This window comes from Hemitrygon akajei, chromosome 31 (assembly GCF_048418815.1).
Source record: "Hemitrygon akajei chromosome 31, sHemAka1.3, whole genome shotgun sequence".
In the NCBI taxonomy this organism is placed as follows: Eukaryota; Metazoa; Chordata; class Chondrichthyes; order Myliobatiformes; family Dasyatidae; genus Hemitrygon; species Hemitrygon akajei.
Window position 1 is genome coordinate 36,742,871 of NC_133154.1, and position 23,899 is coordinate 36,766,769.

Sequence of the window (23,899 nt, forward strand, 5' to 3'; positions counted from 1 at the left end):
ATTTATATTACTCCTCACCTTTTTACAAGAGAAATGTGAAGTATGATTCGTCATTAAATTTCAACTGTCACTTATCTGCTCATTCCACTATTCAGTCTATGACTGTTTGATGTCTATGAGGATAGTCATAGTTCACTGATGTGAAGAATATAAGACATTGTGCACTAAATTCTATAAAGAAAACCCTATTCCTAGTGTAGAGTAATGTAATTGGTAATGTACATAATTCACAACTACTGACAATGAGTTTGGGTTCATGTTAAGAAGCTGGTCTGATGTGATGACATAATTATGTAAAGCTCTTTGTGTTCAGTGCCTGGAGTACAATAAAATGCCACTGCCGTTTTTATTTGCGAAAACCTACCAGTAACATCTTCTGAAGGATTTGATTGTGCACCAGTCCAGTCCAACAAAAAACTATTCTCAATTCCTTTTCTGTTATGTTACTTAGCCGATTTTCTTTCCACATCTCCATAACATCCTTTTATTCAATAGCCAGTAGTCTTAGGATGTGGCACTTTATCAAATATCTTTGGAGGTCCACATGTACATTAAGCAAATTTCCCTTGTCAGACTTCATCAAATTAGATCACATGATTTCCCTTCAACAAATCCTTGTATGCTTTTTGCAATAAATCTAAGGAACAGCTAATTATACTCCTGATTTGTTTCTAGAGTTTAAATTGATTGGCCAGCAGCTACTGTGGGCGTGCCTTCATCAAAAGGCCTGCATCAGCTGTCCACCAATTTATCAGGGATGAGCACAAATACTGGCCTTGTCCCGAAACTTCTGAGTGGGGTTTGCCAGCAGTTTTCCACTGAGCAGGATATCCCATATTCAACAGGGGAAAATCGCATGGTTGTGGGAATGGGACCCCCCCTCCCACACCTGATTCCGTACCTCAGAAGATGGACTTTCTGGACAGAACCAATGCAACTTAAGTTTCTCGATGACCCCAAGGATAAACATGTGGACCAGAGGGTGGAATCCCACCCAGTTCGGCACAACAAGAACCATCCACATTTTTTTTTCTGAAAATTTGTAAAACTCTTTAGAATTTTCTCTATTTCTGCATAAATATGACCTAAAATATGATCTGATCTTCACAGAAGTCCTAAAACTAGATAAAGAGAACCCAGTTAAAGTAATAACACAAAAATTATATTCGTTCATTTATTTATTGAGAGAAATGATCCAATATTACATTAATTTGTTGGAAAAAGTATGTGAACATCTAGGATTATCAGTTCATTTAAAGGGGAAATTAGAGTTTCAATTAATGGGATGACAATCAGGTGTGAGTGTGGGAGGCCCTGCCTGATTTAAAGAACATAAACCTGGGTCTTCACTAACAAAGTCTGATCTTCACCACACAGGTTTTTGGAAGTGTGCCATGTCTCGATCAAAGGAGATTTCTGAGGACCTCATGAAAACAAGTTGTTGATGCTCACCAAGCTGGAAAAGGACACAAAACCATTTCTAAAGAGTTTGGGCTCCTCCAATCCACAGTCAGGCAGATGGTGGAAATTCAACACTGTTGTTACTCTTCCTTAGAGTGGTCAATCCAACAGAAATCACTCCAAGAGCAATATGCATAATTTTCCAGGAGGTCATAAAGAACCCCAGGGTAACATCTAACGAGCTACAGGTCTCTCTTGCAGTGGCTAATGTCAGTGTTCATGAGTCTACCATCAGGCAAACACTGAACAACAATGGTGTGCATGACAGGACTGCAAGGAGAAAGCCACTACTCACCATGAAGAACATTGATGACCGTTTAAAGCAGGGATGGCCAACCTATGGCGCATTGCACCCCAGTGATAACAATAAAAAAGTAAGCCTACTCACGCAAAAAGTATTAACCAAAAACCAATTTGTAGAAAAAAAAATCTATAACAAGAATTCAGGTAGCTCAGAGCTAGAAATGGGTTTTACTGAGAATAAATCTAAAACTTAGCAATTATTTTTAGCGATTTTATTAGTACGTGCACATCTTTTGGCAAATGTTACCTTCTTTCACATTAATCCGTTTTCAATTTAAAAAAAATGTTCAGTCAAACTAGGAAAGAAGGACTTTTGTTTTGCAGTCGTCCCATAACTGTTCAATACACGCTTGATACTTGTTTGATCCTGAGGAGCCGGGCGTCTGCACCAGCGGTGCGTCGCAGGTTTTTGCCAGTCAGTTTACAATCAACACTCGTGCACTACGCAGTTGTGCTTTGTTCGTCCTTTGTGAACATTTGCAGTTTTGTACTTTTTTGAAAATTAAGCCATGTTTTTACATTCAGTTACCCATCAAAGTGCAAAAGAAAAGCAGAAAGTGATAGTAAGCGTGAATTCAATGAACAGTGGGAAAATGAGTTCTTATTTATAGCGAAAACTATTTATAGTTTTTATTTATAGTCAGGAAGACCACTGTGCATTGTTTGTGAAAACACATAATACACATGATCTTAATAGACACCATAAAACACAACATCAGACTGAAATAGAAGGAAAACTGAAGCCAGTGCTTGGGTCTGAGTTACGGAAAGATTCAATACATGATTAAGAAAAAGGAAGAGATCAAAAGAAGATAAAATATATTTGTTAAAAGTCTCATTAAGGTAAGTAATGTTTATCTTGTTTTTATATTAAATCAATATATCATGTAAAAATGCTAAATATGCTAAATATGTCACACCAATTACTTAAATCACATACTTCTTCCAATAAATACATGTAATATTGAATAAGTTTTCTCAATAAAAGTGGAAAAAGTATGATTTTTGTGTTATTTAATTGGGTTATCTTGACCGAGTTTTAGGATTTGCATGAAGATCTGATCACATTTTAGGTTATATTTATGCAGAAATAGAGAAAATTCTAAAGGATCAAGGATATTGCACCAATACACACCAAAGGGTTGGCATTAAACCATTTTAGAGACGATGGGAGTCAGATACATCTATTGCCGCGAAGACGGCCCAGTGACCCTGACTGAAATGGATTACAATCCTCTCCTATCAAATTCCTCCTCCTCCAGTTCTTTACCTTTCACCCCCACCTGGCTTCACCCATCACCTTCTAGTTTGTCCTCTTCCCTTCCCCTCCCCATCTTTTATCTGCCGTCCCGGTCCTGAGGAAGGGTGGATACTGCCTGCGCTGAGCTGAGGTGCTCCAACATACTGTATTTGTGTGTGTTGCTCGGGACGACGCATGCACTTTGGCACCTCGCTCAGAGCCAAGGAAATAAAGAATGTCGGTGGCCTAATGCCAGTTCAGATGTTTTTAATTCGCAAGATCATGTTGCTTTCTTTTTTTAAAAAAAAAGTTACAACAAAATTGCTTCAATTATAAAATAAATGACTTTATGGAAAGGGAGGAGGCGGCGACGTATTTGATTGAACTCCGTGTTCCCCAATAGGCTGGAAGAGATTCGCGTCTCTGGCAAGCATTAACCAATGAATAATTGATGACGTCTCTGTAATTGAGGCTGTATTGGTGATTGACGTTTACCTGGTCCAACCAGAACGTAGCATCTACAGAGCGCGCCAATTATCAATTAAAACGGAAGAAAATCTGCAGATGCTGGAAATCCAAAGCAGCAGACACGAAATGCTGGAGAAACTCAGCTGCTCAGGCAGCATCAGTGGAAAGGAGCACACAGTCGGTGTTTCGAGCCGAGACCTTTCATCAATAAAATATAAGCAGTCCAATGGGCGAAAGGTGGACGGTTTAGCCACGTCAATCACTGAGTGGAGACCAATAAGAAGGATAGGATTGCCGGTCTGGGGGCGGATCATTTACGTGAGGTCATCACGCGGCGCCGCGCGGCGGAGCTGGTGGTCGGAGCGGCTCGCAGCGACGGCACGGCCGGGATCCACCGAGAGGTGAGCGGGTATTGTGGTCACGGGGGAGACGGGGCTCTGCTCCGGGCAGAGGGGCCCAGGGTCGAGGGTTTCGTCACAAACCGGGGACGCCTCCGGGTGGGCCCTCAACCGGCGCCTCCACCCAGCGGAACCTTCTAGAAATAATAGGGCTCTGAGTGCAACTACCTGGTGTCCGTGGCTCTGGCGTGAAGCCGAGATCACCCGCCCCACCTCGACAGCCCCGTTTCATTCGCACGCAGCAAGAACCCATGATTAGTGGGTTGGGCGACCCGATGGAAGGGTAAGGTGTTAGCCCTGGGTACACGGGGTGTGGTGGGAGGGCTTTCCAAAAGCGTGCCCACAGTTGTAATGTAGCGAACCGTGGCCATAATCCCAGCCCGAACCAAAAACACTGTGTGCCCGGGATGCCCATTGGATAATGGGCAGCGAGTGAGTGTTTTATTGAATGACAGTAGACCGGTCCCAGGATTCATAACCAGCATCACCCATGTTACCAGGCAGTGAGTCTACTGCTTGTCAAGGGGTGGGGGAAGCGTTGTTAACGTTTAGAAAAGCAACGGTTCATTTTAGTTTTTTTCTCTGTGGAGCAGATAGCAACTTGCACTTTACAACTTGTGTCAGGTAATACGTGCCTTATGTGACAGAATGGAAGGTTGCAGTTCCATTATAATCTCAGTCTCAACTTTTTATCATTGCTATGTCATGAATGTTTTTGTGTGGCAGCAGTACAATGCAAGACACAATTGCTGTAAGGTACAAGAAGAAATAAATAGTGAAAAAGTAAGGTGGATTCATGGGCTGTTCTGAAATCTGGCACAGTGGGAAGGAGCTGTTTCTAAATCATGAATAAAATATTTTATTCACAATATTTGAGTTACCATCATCAGGATGGTAGACATATACAAACTTAACGACCATCAAATCCCTTATCTTTGTCAGTCTCAGTTTGAATATACTCAGTAACCAAGTCTGCACAACCCACTTGGGTAGACTATTGTGAAGGTGTAACAGGGGCTGCACCTCCCTGAGCACCTTGCTGACTGCTGGAGGGTAGGGGTAGTCAGTAACAGTGGATGGCTGATCTTGGTTTAACATCAAAGCCACAGACACCAGGCAGTTGCAGTCAGAACCGTTTTATTTCTGGAAGGATCTGTTGGGTGCGGGCCTATGTGGTGAGTTTCTGCAGCTAATTTTTGTCTTGCTGAACATCACTACACAAGTCTGAACACACTTGCTTTTTAAATTTTTAAATTTTTTTAAATTCTCTTGCTCTGTCTGCTTCTCCTCTGCTAATCTCAAGACACTCCCTAGGTTGTGAAAAGCATTTTATGAATTATTATTCTATTAATTAGATAACTTACTGATTTGTAAACTCACAGAAAACTGATTAAAGGCACAAATCATTTGGGATGCTCTCTTTTGTTAACTGAGGCATAGAAAATAAAGGCAATGCACACAAAAACTGGAGGAACTCAGCAGGCCAACAGCATCTATGGAAAAGAGTAAATGGTTTTGAGCTGAGACCCTTGATCAGGATCAGAGGAAAAAAAAATGGGAAGTCAGAGTAAGAAGGTGGGGGAGGGGAGGAAGAAGTAAAAGGTGGCAGGTGATGGGTATAATGGGGAGGGGTGAAGTAAAGAGCTGGAAGTCGATTGGTGGAAGAGATAAAGAGCTGGAGAAAGGGGATTCTGACAGGAAAGGACAGAAGACTATGGAAGAAAGGGAAAGGGGGAGGAGCACCAGTGGGAGGTGTTGGGCAGTTAAGGAGATCAGGTGAGAGAGGGAGATGAGAACGGTGGCGGGGGGTAATTACTGGAAGTTCGAGAAATTGATGTTCATGCCATTAGGTTGGTGGCTACCCAGACGGAATATAAGGTGTTGCTCCTGAGTGGCCTTATCACAGCAGTAGAGGAGGCCATGCACTAACATGTCAGAATGGGAAGTAGAATTAAAATGAGTGGCCACCAGGAGATCCCACTTATTCTGGCGTACGGAGTGTAGGTGCTTGGCGAAGCCGTCTCCCAATTTGTGTCTGGTCTCCAATATGCAGGAGCTCTTGGTACATTAGATGACTCGAGCTCATAGGTGAATTGTCACCTCACCTGGAAGGGGCCCTGAATGGTTGTGAGGGAGGACATGTAACGGTGGGTTCCACTTGCAAGTATAAGTACCAGGAGGGAGATCAGTGAGCAGGGACGAATGGACAAGGGAGTTGTGTAGGGGGCAATCCCTGTTGTAAGCAGAAAGATGTGCTTGGTGGTGGGGTCTCATCGGAGATGGCAGAAGTTATGGAGAATTATGTGCTGAATGTGGGGTTAGTGGGATGGTAGGTGAGAACTAGAGGAACCCTATCTCCGGTGGAGTGGCAGGTGGATGGGGTGAGGGCAGACATGCGCAGAATGTGAGAGATGTGGGTGAGGCAGCATTGATGGTGGAGGAAGGAAAGCTTTCTTTGAAGGAGGAGAACATCACCTTAGTTCTGGATTGAAAAGCCTCATCTTGAGAATAAATACGGCAGAGATGGAGTAATGGAGTGAAAGGGTTGGCATTTTACAAATTACAGCGTGGGAAGAGGTACAGCCCTCTGTGAGAATCAGAAAGTTTATAAAAGATATCCGTAGATAAGCTCTCGCCAGAGATGGAGATAGAGACAAAGGGGAAGAAGGTGTCGAAAATGGACCAAGTAAAATTGAGGGCAGGATGCAAGTTGGAGGCAAAGTTGATGAAGTGTACGAGCTCAAGGAAGCAGCACCAATGCAGTCATTGATGTACTGTACGAGAAGTTGGGGAGTGGTACTATTGTTGGCTTGGAACATAGACTGTTCCACGTTCAGGCATAGCTGGGACCCACGTGAGTGCTCATGGCTGCACCGTTTGTTTGAAGGAAGAGGGAGGAACTGAAGGAGAAATTATTGAGAGAGACCAGTTCTTCTAGATGGAGGAGAACTGGTGGGTCTGGTGTCCAGAAAGAAGCAGAGAGCTTTGAAGTGGGTGGGTCTGGTGTTAAGGAAACTTGTGCTCTAAGCCACAGAGTGAGTACTCTGTACATATTTTTCTGTCGCATTTTATTTATTCACTTAAAGATACAAACAGTAACAGGTCCTTATGGCCAATGAACCCGCGCCACCCAATTACACTTGTGCCCAATTAACTTGCTGATCTTTAGAATGTGGATGGAAACTGGAAAACCTGGTCACGGAGAGAGCATGCAGACTCCTTACAGGCCACAGTGGAATTGAACCCAGGTCACTGGCACTGTAAAAGCATTGTGCTAACTGCTGTGCTATCGTGCTGCCTTAGGAGTAATGTGATTGGAATTGATCAGGTGCAGTACATTGGCACGAATTTGCTGTCTGGTAGCAGTGAGACCTGGGCTCAGTCCTGATTTCGGGTACTGTGTGTCTCAGTGATTACATGTTGTCTCCCGTGTCCCAGAGACGTGTGAGTTGATGGATTACTTGGTCATTATATTCTGCCTCTATCTAGTATGTGGGTAAGTAGTGGAACTTACTACTTACCTAGTGGAGGTGTGGAGAGTTGATGTGAGTGTGAGAAGAATAGGATTGCTGTAGGAATAATTTTAAAGGGTCGGTCGGGACGCACCTAACGGGCTGAAGAGTTGGCCGCATTGGTGGGTTTAGGGCAGGGATTCCTGGTCTTTATTTATGCCATAGGCCAATACCAAGACCCTGGTTTAGAGTAGCACAGGTACAGAGTCCATCAAAGATTAAGACAGATTTTCTTCCCTGAGAATATTAGTTCACAAAATTGGATTTATGTAAAACATCTATTTGAGTCATAGAGCAATATAGCATTGAATCAGATTCTGCAGTTCAATGAATCTGTGCTGATCAGTGTCTACCCAGCTGGTCCCAATTTCCTGTGTTTGGCCCATATCCCTCCAAGCCCCACCCTTCCACGTACCTAAGTGCTTCTGAAATGATGTTACTGTACCTTGCCCAACCCCTCGCTCTGGCAGCTCGTTCCATGTACTCACCAGCCTTTCTGTGGAAAAAGTTGCCACTCAAGTTTCTTTTAAATCTGGACACCCTGTCCTGTGGGTGGGGGTGGGGCGGAGAGCAGAAGGTTGCTACTACCCACCTGATCTAAATGTCTCGTGTAATCTTAAACATTTTCTGAGAGCAGATCTGGCCGGCCCCAGGCCATCTAGTAATGGTAGCATCATTGTAAATCTTTTTCTGCATTCTTTTCGGTTGAATCACATCTTCCCATTACAGTGTGACCAAAACTGTACACAGTTCTGCAACTTCAAGAATGATATTTGTACAATCCAATGTCCCAACTCATTGTCTGGATTAATGAAGGCCTCCATGGTAAACATGAGGAAATCTGCAGATGCTGGAAATTCGAACAACACACACAAAATGCTGGTGGAACACAGCAGGCCAGGCATTATCTATAGGAAGAAGCACTGTCGACATTTTGGGCTGAGACCCTTCGTCAGGACTAACTGAAAGGAAAGATACTAAGAGATTTGAAAGTAGGAGGGGGAGGAGGAAATGTGAAATTATAGGAGAAGACCGGAAGGGGTGGGATGAAGCTAAGAGCTGGAAAGGTGATTGGCAAAAGTGATAGAGCTGGAGAAGGGAAAGGATCATGGGACGGGAGGCCTAGGGAGAAAGAAAGGGGGAGGAGAGCACCAGAGGTGGAGATGGAGAACAGGCAGAGTGATGGGCAGAGAGAGAAAAAAACAAACAACTAAGTATGCCAGGGATGGGGTAAGAAGGGGAGGAGGGGCATTAACAGAAGTTAGAGAAGTTAGTGTTCATGCCATCAGGTTGGAGGCTACCCAGCCGGTATATAAAGTGTTGTTCCTCCAACCTGAGTGTGGCTTCATCTTGACAGTAGAGGAGGCCATGGATAGACATATCAGAATGGGACATGGAATTAAAATGTGTGGCCACTGGGAGATCCTGCTTTCTGTGGCTGACCGAGCGTAGGTGTTCAGCGAAACGGTCTCCCAGTCTGTGTCGGGTCTCACCAATATATAAAAGGCCACACCGGGAGCACCGGACACAGTATACCACACCAGCCGACTCACAGGTGAAGTGTCGCCTCACCTGGAAGGACTGTCTGGGGCCCTGAATGGTGGTGAGGGAGGAAGTGTAAGGGCAGGTGTAGCACTTGTTCCATTTACAAGGATAAGTGCCAGGAGGGAGATTGGTGGGGGACGAGTGGACAAGGGAGTTGCGTCGCGTAGGGAGCGATCCCAGCAGAAAGCAGAAAAGGGGGGGGGGGGGGGGGAGGGAAAGATGTGCTTGGTGGTGGGATCCTGTTGGAGATGGTGGAAGTTACGGAGAATTATATGTTGGACCTGGAGGCTGGTGGGGTGGTAGGTGAGGACAAGGGGAACCCTATCCTGAGTGGCATGGCGGGTGGATGGGGTGAGGGCAGATGTGCGGGAAATGGAAGAGATGTGTTTGAGAGCAGAGTTGATGGTGGAAGAAGGGAAGCCTCTTTGTATAACGTAGTTTTCACCATACTGTCCAGCTACAATGCTGCATTTAATGAACTTTGCATTCGTGTCCTTAGGTCCCTCCATTTCATTATACTCCCTGGTGTCCTAGCACTCAGAGCACAAGTGTGATGCTGGTTTAGGTTTCCAAGCGACATTACCTTGAGCTCAACTGTATTGAAATCCATTTGCCACTCCTTGGCCTAATTCTGTAACCGATCAAGAGCCCCTTGTAATGTACAATAATCTTCCCTATCAAAGAATCCCGTAATTTTTGTGTCATCTGCAAATTTACTGATCAAGCCTGTGCATTTGTATCCGGTCCATTCATATAAATAACGTAACTATAATCCCGACACTGACCTCAGCAGCACATTACTAGTCTTGTGCTTCCTACCTCTGAGCCAACTTTGAATCCACTTGACTAGGATCAACCAGGATTCCACAGGATCTCACAGTCCAGGCCAGCCTTGTATATGGGATCTTGTTAAAAGCCTTGCTATAATGCAAATGGACAACGTCCACTCCCTTACCCTCATCTTCCTTTTTGGTTACTTCAAAAAAGCATGCTACAAAGCCATGCTAACTACTATTTAGATTCTGTCTATCCAAATGTTGGTAGATCCTAAGAACACACACAAAATGCTAGAGGAACTCAGCAGGCCAGGCAGCATCTATGGACAAAAGTACTGTCAATGTTTTGAGCTGAGACCCTTTGGCAGGACTGTAGAAAAAAAGATGGGGGAGGTGAGAGAAATACAAGGTGATGGGTGAAACCGGGAGGGGCGAGGGATGAGGTAAAGAGCTGGGAAGTTGATTGGTGAAAAAGATACAGGGCTGGAGAAGGGAGAGAGGAGAGGACAGAAGGTCGTGGAAAAAAGAAAAGGGAGACAATGGGAAGGCACAGACATAGGTGAGAGAGGGAAAGGGGCTTGGGGAATGCTGGGGGAGGGGCATTTCCAGAAGTTCGAGAAATCTATATTCATGCCATCAGTTTGGAGGCTACTCAGACAGAATATAAGGACTTGTTCCTCCAACCTGAGTGTGGCCTAGCTCATCGCGACAGTAGAGGAGGCCATGGATTAGCATATCGGAATGGGAGGTGGGATTAAAATGGGTGGCTACTGGGAGATCCAGCTTCTGTTAGATGGAGTGTCGGTGCTCGGCAATCTACGTCGGGTCTCACTGATATCCAGGAGGCTGTGCCAGGCACAGTATATGACCCCAACAGAGTCACAGGTGATGTGTTGCCTCACCTGGAAGGACGAGGGCCCTGAATGGTAGTGAGGGAGGAGGTGTAGGGGCCGGTGTAGCATGTGATCCACTTAGAAGGATAAGTGGCAGGAGGGAAGGGATGAATGGACCAGGGAGTCGCATAAATCCTTGCGGAAAGCTAAAAGTAGTGGGTAGGGAAAGGGGTGCTTGGTGGTGGGATCCAGTTGGAGATGGTGGAAGTTCCAGAAAATTCTGAGCTGGACGCGGAGGCTGGTGGGTGAGGACAAGAGGAACCCTATCCCAGGTAGGGTGGCAGGAGGACGTGCGGTTGAGGGCAGTGTTGATGGTTTGTGCTGGCAGATCCTGTCCCTCAGAATTATCTTCAGCAACCTCCCCACTCCTGATGTCAGGATGACTGGTCTGTAGACCCCTAAACTTTTACTTGCTGCTACTTCTTGAAACAATGGAACAACATTCACCAGCTTCCTGTCTTTGGGCACTTCAACAGTAGCTAACGATGAAGCGACTATCTCAGCGTGAGCCTCTCCACTTTCCGCTCTGGTTTCCCACAAAGTCCGAGGATGCACTTGGTCAGAGCTTCGGAAATCCCACCTCCCTGATAAGATGAATGTTCTCCAAAACATAGAGTACAGGCCCTTAGGCTCCTGATGTGCCAACCTTTAACCTCTCAATCTAACCCTTCCCTCTCCCATAGCTCTCTAGTTTTCTTTCATCTGCCTAACTACGGGTCTCTCAAATATCCCTAATGTATCTGCTATCACCACCCCTGGCAGCACTCTTGCCTACCTCTGATACTTCCCTCCAATCATCTTAAAATTATCCCCTCTTGTGTTAGCCATTTCTGCCCTGGGGTCAAAAGGTGCTGCCTATATACTTTATCAATGCCTATTATCATTTTGTACACCTCTGTCAAGTCATCTCTAATCCTCCTTCACTTCACAGAGAAAACCCCTGGTTCACTCAGGACATGTGCTCTCTAATCCAGGTAGCATCCTGGTAAATCTCTTTTGCACCCTCTCAAGATTCCACATCATTTCTATAACAAGATGATCAGAACTAATGACAATACTCCAGCTGGCCCAACCACAGGTTTGTAGAGCTGCAGCATTACCTTGCTGCTTTTGAACTCAATCCCCTGATTAATGACAATTCGCTTTCTTAACCATTCTATCAACTTGGTGCATGGTATCTCTATCAACTGCACCTGCCACTTCTCAACCTAGTTCAGCATCCTGTCAATGTCCCTTTGTAACTTATGATAACCTTCTACACTATCCACAACACCACCGACCTTCATGACACCTGCATCTCCTACTAATCCACCCTTCCACTTCCTCATTCAAGTCATTTACAAATATTACAAAGAGCAGGGGTCCCAGGACAGATCGCTGCAGAATACCTCTGGTCACTGACCTCCGGGCTCCATCTACTACCATCTTCTGCCTTGCGTAGGCAAGCCATTTCTAAATCCACTCAGCCAAGTTTCCCTGGATCCCATGCCTCTTGACCTTTTGAATGTGCCTACATGGGGAATCTTGTCACCACATTCATTACACTGCTCTGTCTTCATTTTGTTTCCCATATCTCTTGAGCAGATGTGAGTTTCTCTTCAGTAGACACACAATACCTCGGGTGTGTTCAAGACATTACTTCCTACAAGCAAAACCCAGTGGCGTGAGTGGCAGCGATCCTTCACTGCCAGATGAACTCAACGCCTTCTATTCCCACTTTGAAAGGGAGAATACAACTACAGCTGTGAAGATCCCTGCTGCACCTGATGACCCTGTGATCTCTGTCTCAGAGGCTGATGTTAGGCTGTCTTTAAAGAGACTGAACCCTGGCAAAGCAAAAGGAGTACCTCGTAAGGCTCTGAAAACCTGTACCAACCAACTAGTGGGAGTATTCAAGGAGATTTTCAACCTCTCACTGCTATGGGCAGACGTTCCCACTTGCTTCAAAAAAGGCAACAGTGCCTAAGAAGAATAATGTGAACTGCCTTAATGAGTATTGCCCAGTAGCATTCACATCTACAGTAATGAAATGCTTTGAGATGTTGGTCATGACTAGTCTGAATTCCTGCCTCAGCAAGGACCTGCACCCACTGCAATTTGCCTTTCGCCACAATATGTCAACGGCAGATGCAATCTGCACAAGGTTTTAGACCACCTGGACAACACAAACACCTATGTCAGGATGCTGTTCATCGACTATAGCCAGCATTTAATACCATCATTCCCACAATTTTGATTGAGTAGTTGTAGAACCTAGGCCCCTATACCTCCCTCTGCAATTGGATCCTCAACTTCCTAACTAGAAGACCACAATATGTGCGGATTGGTGGTAACATCTCTTCCTCGCTGATGATCAACACTGGTGCGTCTCGGGTGCGTGCTTAACCCACTGTTCTACTCTCTATATACCCATGACTGTGTGGCTAGGCATAGCTCAAACACCATCTATAAATTTGCTGACGATACAACCACTGTTGGTAGAATCTCAGGTGGTGACGAGAGGGCGTACAGGAGTGAGATATGCCAACTAGTGGAGTGGTGTCACAGCAACAACCTGGCACTCAACGTCAGTTAAGATGAAAGAGCTGATTATGGACTTCTGAAAGGGCGAGACAAAGGAACACATACCAATCCTCATAGAGAGTGGAGAGAATCAGCAGTTTCAAGTTCCTAGGTATCAAGATTTCATAGGATCTAACCTAATCCCGACATAGCGATGCAGTTATAAAGAACGCAAGACAGTGGCTATACTTCATTAGGAGTCTGAGAAGATTTGGCATGTCAACGAATACACTCCAAAACTTCTATAGATGTACTGTGGAGAGCATTCTGATCGGCTGCATTACTGTCTGGTATGGGGGTAGGGGTGCTATAGCAGAGGGCTAAAAGAAGCTACAGGGAGTTGTAAATTTAGTTGGCTCCATTTTGCCTAAGTACCCAGGACATCTTCAAAGAACGGTGTCTCATTAAGGACCTCCAGCACCCAGGGCATGCCCTTTTCCCACTGTTACCATCAGGTGGGAGGTTCAGAAGCCTGAAGGCACACACTCAGTGATTCAGGAACAGCTTCTTCCCTTTTGCCATCCGATTCCTAAATGGATGTTGAACCCTTGGACACTACCTCACTTTTTTAGTATATAGTATTTCTGTTTTTGCCAAGATTTTTAATCTTTTCAATATAGGTATACTGTAATTGATTTATTATGTTTTTTTTCTATATTATGTATTGCATTGAAATGCTGCTGGTAAGTTAACAAATTTCAAGTCACATGCCAGTGATAGTAAAACTAATTCTGAAATGCATTAGTTATGACCCAAGAGATGCTGGGATGATAAACCACCAGCTGCTTGTGTTAGCTACTGTCCAACTCATGAAAACTGAGCCAACAATTCTCAATGAATTCTTTTGCTGCATTTGTAAGAATGCTTTTGATTGAATTTAAATTTTACGCACGCAAGTTTCAAAAAGACTTGTTAACTCCTGTCTTCTCTTTTGATCTAAAATTTTGTATCAGTGGATTCTACTGCTTACATTAATTTGTACATAGATAACGGGAGTGAGTTTTTTTTTATGGCTTATGAGACACTTGTATGTGTGACTCACAAATACCTAAACAGTCACAAGTACCTAATGGCCGAGTTCATCATTGATGAGTAGCCACTGCTGTGCTGAGGCTGAATCAATCTATCACAGCTATTCTTCAACTGATGGAGACTGGCTAGCAGGCTTGATCAGTACATACAAGGGCAAGGAAGGATGCTGTGCACAGTGGGATGTAACGTGCCCGAAGAAAACACCGTTTGAGTTACAAGCTTGTTTAATAATTTATCCATCTGTTGACATTGACTTCCAGATCACAGAATGGAGGGGGAGGTCAGTTTAGATTCTGTCTATCAAGCTGTTCAAGCTTTATACCATCATCCAGATCCACAGGGTAAAGAGAGAGCTTCAGCCTGGCTGGGTGAATTCCAAAAGTCGGTGAGTTCAATATACAATGTAGATCTGTGTTGCAGCCCAGTGTTGGTCTGTCTGTGGTCTAAGAGAAGAAATGTATCTTTACAGACTTGTATTAACATTAAGCGCAGTTCCAGCTCTCCATGCTTCATTGTTGTACTTACTTTACCTCAAGAAAATTAGGGTCTGAAACCCAAAACTGTCCATTTGAACAGCCGGTGAGATCTGATCAATTAGACAGCACTGACTAATCACGGGTGTGGCACCAATGATGCTTACCAAGATATATTTTAATATCAAAACCAGTAGTGTCCATAACTTTGGTGAATTTATCTTTTGTGGCAACATTGCAGTTTTTCTCTTTATTGAAAATTGATACAAGAACCAGAATAAAGCACAGGGCTCCCTTGTCATTTCTGTCCTGGCTGATGCCCCTGTCACCTTCCAGAATTGATTGTGTTCATTGTTTATATCTCTCAGAATTTTGGCAATATGCTTGTTTTCACAGCGATGTCCCTGAAGATGATATATTGAGGGACTAGACAGGTGACATATACCAAAGGTGGTTTATTATGTTGAAGTGTAGTTTTTTTCCCCACTAGCTTTCCAGATAGTGGAAATTAATTAAATAAATGAATTTGCTCTAAATTCTTACCCGGCCTGAGAACTGTGCTGCTCTTTATATCAACATTATAGAAAAGAAAATTTCAACAAAGGCTGTGCGCACGGGAGCATATCAGTTACCGCACGACCATGTACCCTTGTGGCTTAGAGGGAACAGTGGTACTTGTCATGATCTGGGTGGCACACAAACTAAAGCTACTCACTATCTCACTGCACATGATAACAGTAAATCAACACCAATTCCATGTCTAAAAGTATTTCAGTAAAAGAAATTTAAGGATTGGACAAATGAAATAGCTTATATCAACTTCTGAAGACTGTTAAATTTCAGCTGCTGTGGTCAGTTTTAACAATTTCCTGTTTCTTCTCTTCTACTGGCCAGATGTTCTCATGGCAGATATCCGACCAGCTGTTGAGACTCCAGCGTGACATCGAGTCGTGCTACTTCGCTGCCCAGACTATGAAGATGAAAATCCAGTATTCATTTTACGAGCTGCCCCCTGAGATGCACTCGTCACTTCGTGATTCACTGCTCACACATCTGGAGAGCCTGAAGGACTTGTCCCAGGCCATTGTCACACAGGTATCATGTGTAGGAACTTTGAAGGAGCTGGATGTTGGGGTCATTGTGTCTTTTTCACCTGTGCCTTCTCTAGATTTTGATTCCCTTGGCCTGGGGAAAATTCACCCTGCCTGTGCCTTTGTGATTTTATACACCTGTGAGGTCACCCCACAGTCTTCAAGAAGTAGAACTAGCCTTCTCTCTTTGTAACTTGTTCATTCGAGTCCCAGCAATATTCTTGTAAATCTTCACTCTTTCCATTTTCTCTTGTCCTGTATCATATTATTTCCCATATCTGACTGTTGGATTTTCTTTGATAAATTTTTAAATTATGTTTTGTGCTTGGCTTTGCTCGCTTGTGTTACTTAAAAATCATTTTTTTAGGATCTGGCCAGACCAGAATAGTTTACCCATTCCTCTTGCTCTTTGAGAAAGGGGTGGTTGTACAGCCAGGCCATTTCAGGAGATATTTAAGAGTTGACATGTGAAGGGTATTTGATCAGGAGTCACGGAAAGGTTGGACAGGATAAGGTGACTAGCTTTTTCTCAAGTGCATCAATGAACTGGATAGCTTTAAACAGCAAACATACATAAGCTACAGGCAAATATCTAGACTGAGTGTTAGACTGCTTAGGGAAAAGTCCCCACAAACAGAGAGAGTCCTTTTTGAATAATTCACTTCAGTATTCAGTAGATGGGTTTTGACAACTGTGAGGTCAGTGTAGAACAGCTCACTGTGCTGAGCATGTAAAGATCAAGAAAGAGGCAGTGTTGGAACTTCTGGAAAAAAACCATTAGTATAGCTAAGTCCTTGGGGCCAGGTGGAATTTAACCAGTGCTACTACAGAAAGCAAAGAAAATGATTGCTAGGACATTGATGATTGTCGCATCCTTGGCAGCAGGTGTAGTACCAGAGATTTTAAGGATGGCAGATGTTCAAGAAAAGTAATATGAATAATCCAGGGGTTTGTAGAGCAGTGAGCTTTAGGTCAGTGGTGGGCAGACTATTGGAGAAGGTTCTTAGAAAAGGGATGTACGACCTTTTGGAGAAACAGTCTTAATAGGGATACTCAGCATGGCGTTATAAGGAGCAGGTTATACCTCACCAGCCTGACTGAGTTAATGAAGCAGATTGTGAAGGTAGATGATATGATATGATAAGATCGTAGTAAGTTGCTTGACAAAGTTTCCTATAGCAAGCTCATTCAGAAAGGCCTGAAGCATGAAAACTTGGCCGAATGGCATTGGCTTGCCCACAGAAGGCTAAAGGTAGTAGTAAGTGGAGTATATTTGGCCTGGAAGTTAGTGACTAGTGGTGTTAACAGGATTTTTCTGGCACCTGCACCCTTGTGATTTTTATAAATGCCTTGGATGCAGAAGTGGAAAAACAGGTTAGTGAGTTTGCAATGGTATGAAGTTTGGTGGTATTGTGGGTAGTACAGAAAACTGTTGTAGATTACAGTGCAATATAGAAAGGACAGCACTCTAAAACTCAGGTTAAACCTCAGAGTATTGTGTTAAGTTCTGATTGCCTTATAGGAATGAAGTGGAGGCTTTAGAGTGTGCAGAGAATGTTACCTGGGTTAGAGAACATGTTTTATGAGGAAAGATTGAATGAGCTAGGCCTCCTTTCTTTGGAGCACAATACCAGAGAACATCCATGGAAGGTGAATGTAAGATGACACAGGTAAGTATGGTATGTGTGTGGAATGCACTGTCAGGTGTGGTGCTTGATACAATAGGGACATTTTAGAGACTCTTAGGCAAGTGAATATAAGAAAATGGAGAGTTATGTGCTGTGTACGAGGGAAGGGTTAGACTGATCGTAGGATAGGTGTATATAGGTCAGCACAGCATCATGGGCTGAATGGTCTGATTTGTGCTATACTGTTTTATGTTTTAACAAACTTTGTGGTGTTTTCTACTTGCAATGTTTGCTTTTTTTAAAACAATTTTCGGAGTACAAACAGAATTTAAATCCCAGAAATGCCCTTGTGGGATTTGAATTCTTATCTGTGATGTTAGTCCAGCCCTCTGATGTTTTTTTTCTTTCGTATCTTAACTGATAGGCCAATGCCATTTGATTACTTAATGCATTCCTGAACTTCTCAACTTTATGTTTAAACAGGAAATTACTTCAATTTATTTAAATCTTTTCCAGTTAACTTTCTGTCCCCCTGGTTTGGAAACCAAATGTGACCTGCTACTTTCCAGCAATAAGTCTATCTCATTAGGTCATTATCTATATTCCCTCTGTAGTCTGAAGAGACTTTCCAAACTGGTCTGTATTTCTGAATAGCAAGCAGCATGCTGGTGAATCTCAGAATCCTCTCTGAGCTTAATTGTTCTTGCACTGTGGAACCTACCTTTTTCATTCTATTCTCCTATTGCATTCCTGCTGACACTTATCACTTCACATTTTATCTCTCCTATAAATTGTAAAACATAGTGGTTGTCATCGTCGTCGTCATCATGTGCCATGTTGTATGACGTGGGCAATCATGGTCTTACGACCATTACTGTCCCTGGCAAATTTTTCTACAGAAGTGGTTTGCCATTGCAGCCTTCCGGACAGTGCCTTTACAAGACAGGTGACCCCAGCCATTATTAACTCTTCAAAGAACCAGAATTTGTGATGTACACCAGCTACTCGTACAGCCATTCACCACTTGCTCCCATGGTTTCATGTGACCCTGATTGGGGATTTGGGTGGGGGGGGGGAGGTGTGGGCTAAGCAGATGCTGCACCTTGTAGGCTAAGACCTTGCAAGAAGTGCTTTATGCCTCTTTTGTTAGTGACACATCTCCACCCTGCCACCCTAAACGTAGTATTCCATTTAAAAACAAAAAAATGCTGAAACCATACATTTGAGGAAGTCTGCAGATGCTGAAATCCAAAGCAACATTCACAAAATACTGGAGGTGCTCAGCAGGTCAGGCTTTATCTAGGGAAATTAATAAACTCTCAATGTTTTGACCTGAAACTGCTTATTCATTTCCATAGATGATGCCTGACCTGCTGAGTTCCTTCAGAGAATGCTGAAAGCAGCTTTTGCTATACTGAACTATATTTTGCTGCCTTGTCCAATGATCTTGCCCTCCCATTTTTTAAGCATACTTTAGGACTTGGTTATTTACTCTTGTTTAAGTTTCCTCTGCAACTTGGCACTGCACTTGTTCTGTTCACGTGTCTGAATATTTGTGGTAATCCTTGAATTGCATGTTTTATAATTCCTTACAGCAGTGAATCAGCGGCTGATTAAAGTCAAACTAAATTTATTATTGAAGTGTGTGTATGTATGTGTGTGTGTGTGTGTGTGTGTATATATATATATATATATATATATATATATATATACACACACATACATATACATATACATATATATATATATATATATCTCTCCTATACTACCTTGAGATTTTTATTTTGCAGAAATTTACAGGAAAATAAAGGAATGCAGTAGAATTTATGAAAAACTTGGAACAAAACTTATCCAAAACAAGACAAATTGTGCAAATTTAAAAAAAACTAAATAATACTGAGAACATGAGTTGTAGAGTCCTTGAAAGTGAATCTGTAGCCTGTGGAGTCAGATTAGAGTGGAGGTCCATGCCAGTTCAGAAACCTAATGGTTGTAAGGTAGTAACTGTTCCTGAACCTGGTGGTGGTGTGGTACCTAAGGCTCCTGTACTACCTCCTTGATGATAGAAGTGAGCACGGCCTGATTGATGGGGGTCTTTGAAATCTGCTTTTCTTGTGGCAGTGCTCTTTATAAGTGTGTTCACAGTCCAAATATCCTTTTATGATGGTTGTTGGAGCAATTCCATCAATCTCCCAACTCTTTCCTGGTATTTTTTTCTTTCTCCCACATGTCCTTCAACCCTTGCTACTGACCCACACTCAGGCAATTTGCAGTGGCCAATTAACCCTCCATCTAGCACGCCTTTATGATGTGGATTGAACACAGGGAGAGGTAGCCCCATAGCCTGCAGAGCTGTGAGGCAGCAGCTCAAGCTCCTGTACTGCCCCTTGAAGTGACACACTCGGACACTGCTTCCCACTTCTCATCACCTACACCAACTGGATTTGGCTTCTGTTTACCCTAAAATTTGAGATCATAAATATTCAAACTAAAACAGGCAGTAAAGAATTCACAGATAATTTTCCCCAGGGAGCTGTATACGTCTAAGGGATGTTGATTTTTATATTTATATTTTATGCCTAGAAGTACAGCATTGTAGCTGGCTCTTTCGGCCCAATGAGCGTGCACTGCCTAATTGCACCCATGTGACCATTTAACCGAAGGGCTCATACATCTGTGGAATGTGGGAGGAAACCGGAGCCCCCAGAGGAAACACATAGTCACAATGGAGAACATACAGAAAAAGGTTTTACAGAGAAAGGTTGAACAAGTTAGGTCTTTATTCTTTGGAGCGTAGAAGGTTGAGGGGGGATGATAGAGGTATTTAAAATTATGAGGGGGATAGATAGAGTTGACGTGGATAGGCTTTTTCCATTGAGAGTAGGGGAGATTCAAACAAGAGGGCATGAGTTGACAGTTAAGGGGTAAAAGTTTAGGGGTAACACGAGGGGGAACTTCTTTACTCAGAGTGGTAGCTGTGTGGAACGAGCTTCCAGTAGAAGTGGTAGGGGCAGGTTCGATTTTGTCATTTAAAAATAAATAAATAAATAATTGGATAGGTATATGGACAGGAAAAGAATGGAGGGTTATGGGCTGAGTGCAGGTTGGTGGGACTAGGTGAGAGTAAGCGTTTGGCACGGACTAGAAGGGCCGAGATGGTCTGTTTCCGTGCTGTAATTGTTATATGGTTATACAAGCTCATTCCAAGTAGTGGTGCAATTGAACTCAGGTTCTGCTGCTGTAATAATGATACACTAACCGTTATGGTACTGCGCCACTCCTGGACATGGGCAAGAAGAATACAAGTCGTGCTGAAGGAGTTGGATGTTAAAATGTGGTTAATCTCGACTAGAGCATGAACCTCATGGGTCACATGGCCTTTTTTCCCCTTTATGCAATTTCTAGTTTTCTTCTGTCACCAGTGTACTACCATTGGTGGTCATAACTTCCTCTCCATTTTCCATGCCCCTGACTGCATATCACAGTTTCCACACAATTTGAGAAAGTGCTTCCTTTCCACTTTGGGTTCTGATGCAGTTGAGGCTGGTGTAGGGTAGACAACAGTTCTTAACCTTATCTGATAATTCACCTAGTCAAAGACAGGAATTAGGATCTAAATTCTAATCTTGAGACTGACTGATTAAAGGGATTTGTTCCCGTGCATTAGAATGGGAAGGACGCTATAAACCAGAGGAGCAGAATTAAACCATTTGGTCCATCCAGTCTGTTCCACCTTTCAACCACCGTAGATATATTATCCCTATCAACCCTGTTTTTGTGCCTTCACTCCATAACCTTTGACATGCTTACTAATCAAGAACCTAGTAACCTTTACTTTAAAAATTGAGTTATCTTAAGACTATTTCTATTTATGAAGAGGTCCAAAGCTGTAGAATTTCAGTTGTTTCCTGCTCAGTGTATTATAAGCTGCAGTATTTGTCCCAGTGACACTTAAGCTCACCTCTAAGAGTGGGTTACTCACGACCTTGTGCTGCCTTGATAGTGCAGCAAAAGTCCGCTATCAATTAACCCCAAAATTTCTCTTGTGCTGTTTTCATAACGGTAGTTCCTGACATTTTCTTTCTGCTTTGGATCATAGCTGGCTCTCGCTGTTGCAGACCTTGCCATACAGATGACATCGTGGAAGAGCTGTGTCCAGACACTAATTGAGAAGTGAGTATTGCCTTTGCACTCGGAGGCCACTTTATTAGAAAACCTGTATACCTCATTAATGCAAATACCTAATCAGCCAATCGTGGCAGCAACTCAGAGCGAAAAAGTATACAGGCATGGTTAAGTGGTTCAGTTGTTGTCAGACCAAACATCAGAATAGGAAAGAAATGTTATCTAAGTGACCTTGAGTGTAGAATGATTGTTGGTACCAGGCAGTAGTTTGAGTATCTCAGAAATTGTTGATCTCCTGGGATTTTCACACACAAGTCTCTATAAAGTTTAGAGAGAATGGAGCGAGAAGCAGAAAAATGTCCAGTGAGCGGTAGTTCTGTGGGTGAAAATACCTTGTTAATGAGAGCGGTCAGAGGAAAATATCCAGATTGGTTCAAGCTGACAGGAAGGTGACAGTAACTCAAATCACAAAGCATTACAATGTGTAAAGAAACATCTCTAAACACACAAGTTGATGGGCTACGAATATACAGTCAGTAGACAGTTTATTTGGTGGCCACTGAGTATATTGGTGACATGCCTTCTGCTGGTATTTCATTATATTTCCTCATCTTGGGCATCTGAGATGTATGAGCAAGGAACCTTATCTGGATCTATTAATTGCTCAGTTTACTGGTACCGACTGAGTCTCAACTACTGTCCATTTAAGTGTCACTGAAGATGGTCAAGATATAGGATATTTCATGTTCTGAAAGCCAAGTATGTCAGCTTTTAACACTCAGCATATTGTCCTGTTAACCAGTGGTGTTTTAGATAGAGTAAGGCATCTCCGAAGTACCCCAGCATTCTTTTCCCCAAATCTTGATATTTTTACCCCATAGGAAATTGTGATATTTTTATTTCCATTCTTGTAAGTTCCTGGGCAGAAAATGGAAGTTCAGTCAAGACCTTTTCTCCCTCATGCTTTTTTAAGAGGGGAAAACGTCTCCAGGCGTCTCACCAAGGCCTGAGAAAAATGGAGGAGATTCAGAGGGATATCTACAGTGCCAAGCAGCATCTTGGAGCTCTCAAGTATTAGCAAGAGACCTAAGTATTTCCAGTACTTCCTCTTGCTCTTGTTTGTCTCCATGTTACTGTTGGTTTATGGAACTGTGACCACTAGGAAGGGAACAGAGAAATTTGTATGAGTGTTCTTTGTGAAGGGACTAGAGGCTGGCAGTGGGGGAAACACTTAGCTTAGTGCTAGATTCAAATCCAGTTCTCGAAACAGGACGCCTCTAATGCTCCAGGCAGATTCAAATTCGCTTCCAAGTTTAATCTTACTGTATTAGGATGTCATGTGTTATTTTTGGGTGATTAATCTCACTCCATGTGCTGTCTGCCCCAGGTATGGCAATGATGAATCTGCTCTACCATTCTTGCTGGAGATTCTAACTGTCCTCCCGGAGGAGGTGCATAGTCGCTCACTGCGAATTGGTACTAATCGAAGGACGGAGGTTATTGAGGACTTGGCGTACCATGCCAGCCTGGTGATCGGCTTATTGGTAATTCATTGTGGGCATGGGATCTCATTCTGTGTGTCTTGTGTTTACTTGGCGTACCATGCCAGCCTGGTGATCGGCTTATTGGTAATTCATTGTGGGCATGGGATCTCATTCTGTGTGTCTTGTGTTTTCTTGTGTATATTTGTAAAACCATATGACGGGGTAGAATTAGACCATTTGGCCCATTGAGTCTGTTCCACCATTCAATCGTGGCCGAGTTATTTTCCCTCTCAACACATTCTTCTGTGTAACCTTTGACAGCCTTATTAATCAAGAGCCTATCATCTTAAATGTACTCAGTGACTGCCTCCACAGCTGTATGTGGCAATGAATTGCACAGATTCACCACCCTCTGGCTAAAGAAGTTACTCATCTCTGTTCTAATGGGACGTCCTTTTATTCTGAGGGTGTGCCCTCTGGTCCTAGACTCACCCACCATTGCCACGGTAGCATAGCGGTTAGTGTAACACTATTAAAACTGAGTGTTGGAGTTGGAAGTTCAGTCCTAGCATCCCCTGTAAGGAGTTTGTATTCAGATTCAGTTTATTGTCATTTAGAAACCACAAATGCAATGCAGTTAAAAAAACGAGACAACGTTCCTCCAGAATGATATCACAAAAGCATATGACAAAACAGACTACACTAGAAAATCCACATAACGTTTGGCAATCCCCAATCCAGAGTCCGGAGAGGCTGCTGCGTATTAATATCGCGCTACCGTCTTAGCGCGTTCCCTGGAAAGGAGCTCCAAATCCACCAGACAAACAAGACCAAAAACTAAAGCTACAAGACCTGCACAAAACCATATAGTTACAACAGTGAAAACAATAGCATAATTGATTAAAAAA

The 23,899-nt window shown here is 43.3% G+C and overlaps 1 protein-coding gene across 2 annotated transcripts in view; it reads left to right on the forward strand.

Annotated features, from left to right (window-relative positions):
* The first annotated feature begins 3,800 nt into the window (after positions 1 to 3,800).
* LOC140719219 (transportin-3-like) overlaps positions 3,801 to 23,899 on the forward strand; it is an 81,154-nt gene continuing 61,055 nt past the window's right edge. For both annotated transcript variants that reach the window (XR_012096872.1, XM_073033661.1), the window contains exons 1-5: positions 3,801 to 3,873; positions 14,451 to 14,575; positions 15,558 to 15,758; positions 21,482 to 21,555; positions 22,895 to 23,051. Coding sequence is in view for 1 of the 2 variants with exons in the window: in XM_073033661.1 (XP_072889762.1) it covers positions 14,459 to 14,575; positions 15,558 to 15,758; positions 21,482 to 21,555; positions 22,895 to 23,051 (549 nt within the window). In the remaining variant the exon portion in view is untranslated. The remainder of the gene's footprint in view (positions 3,874 to 14,450; positions 14,576 to 15,557; positions 15,759 to 21,481; positions 21,556 to 22,894; positions 23,052 to 23,899) is intronic.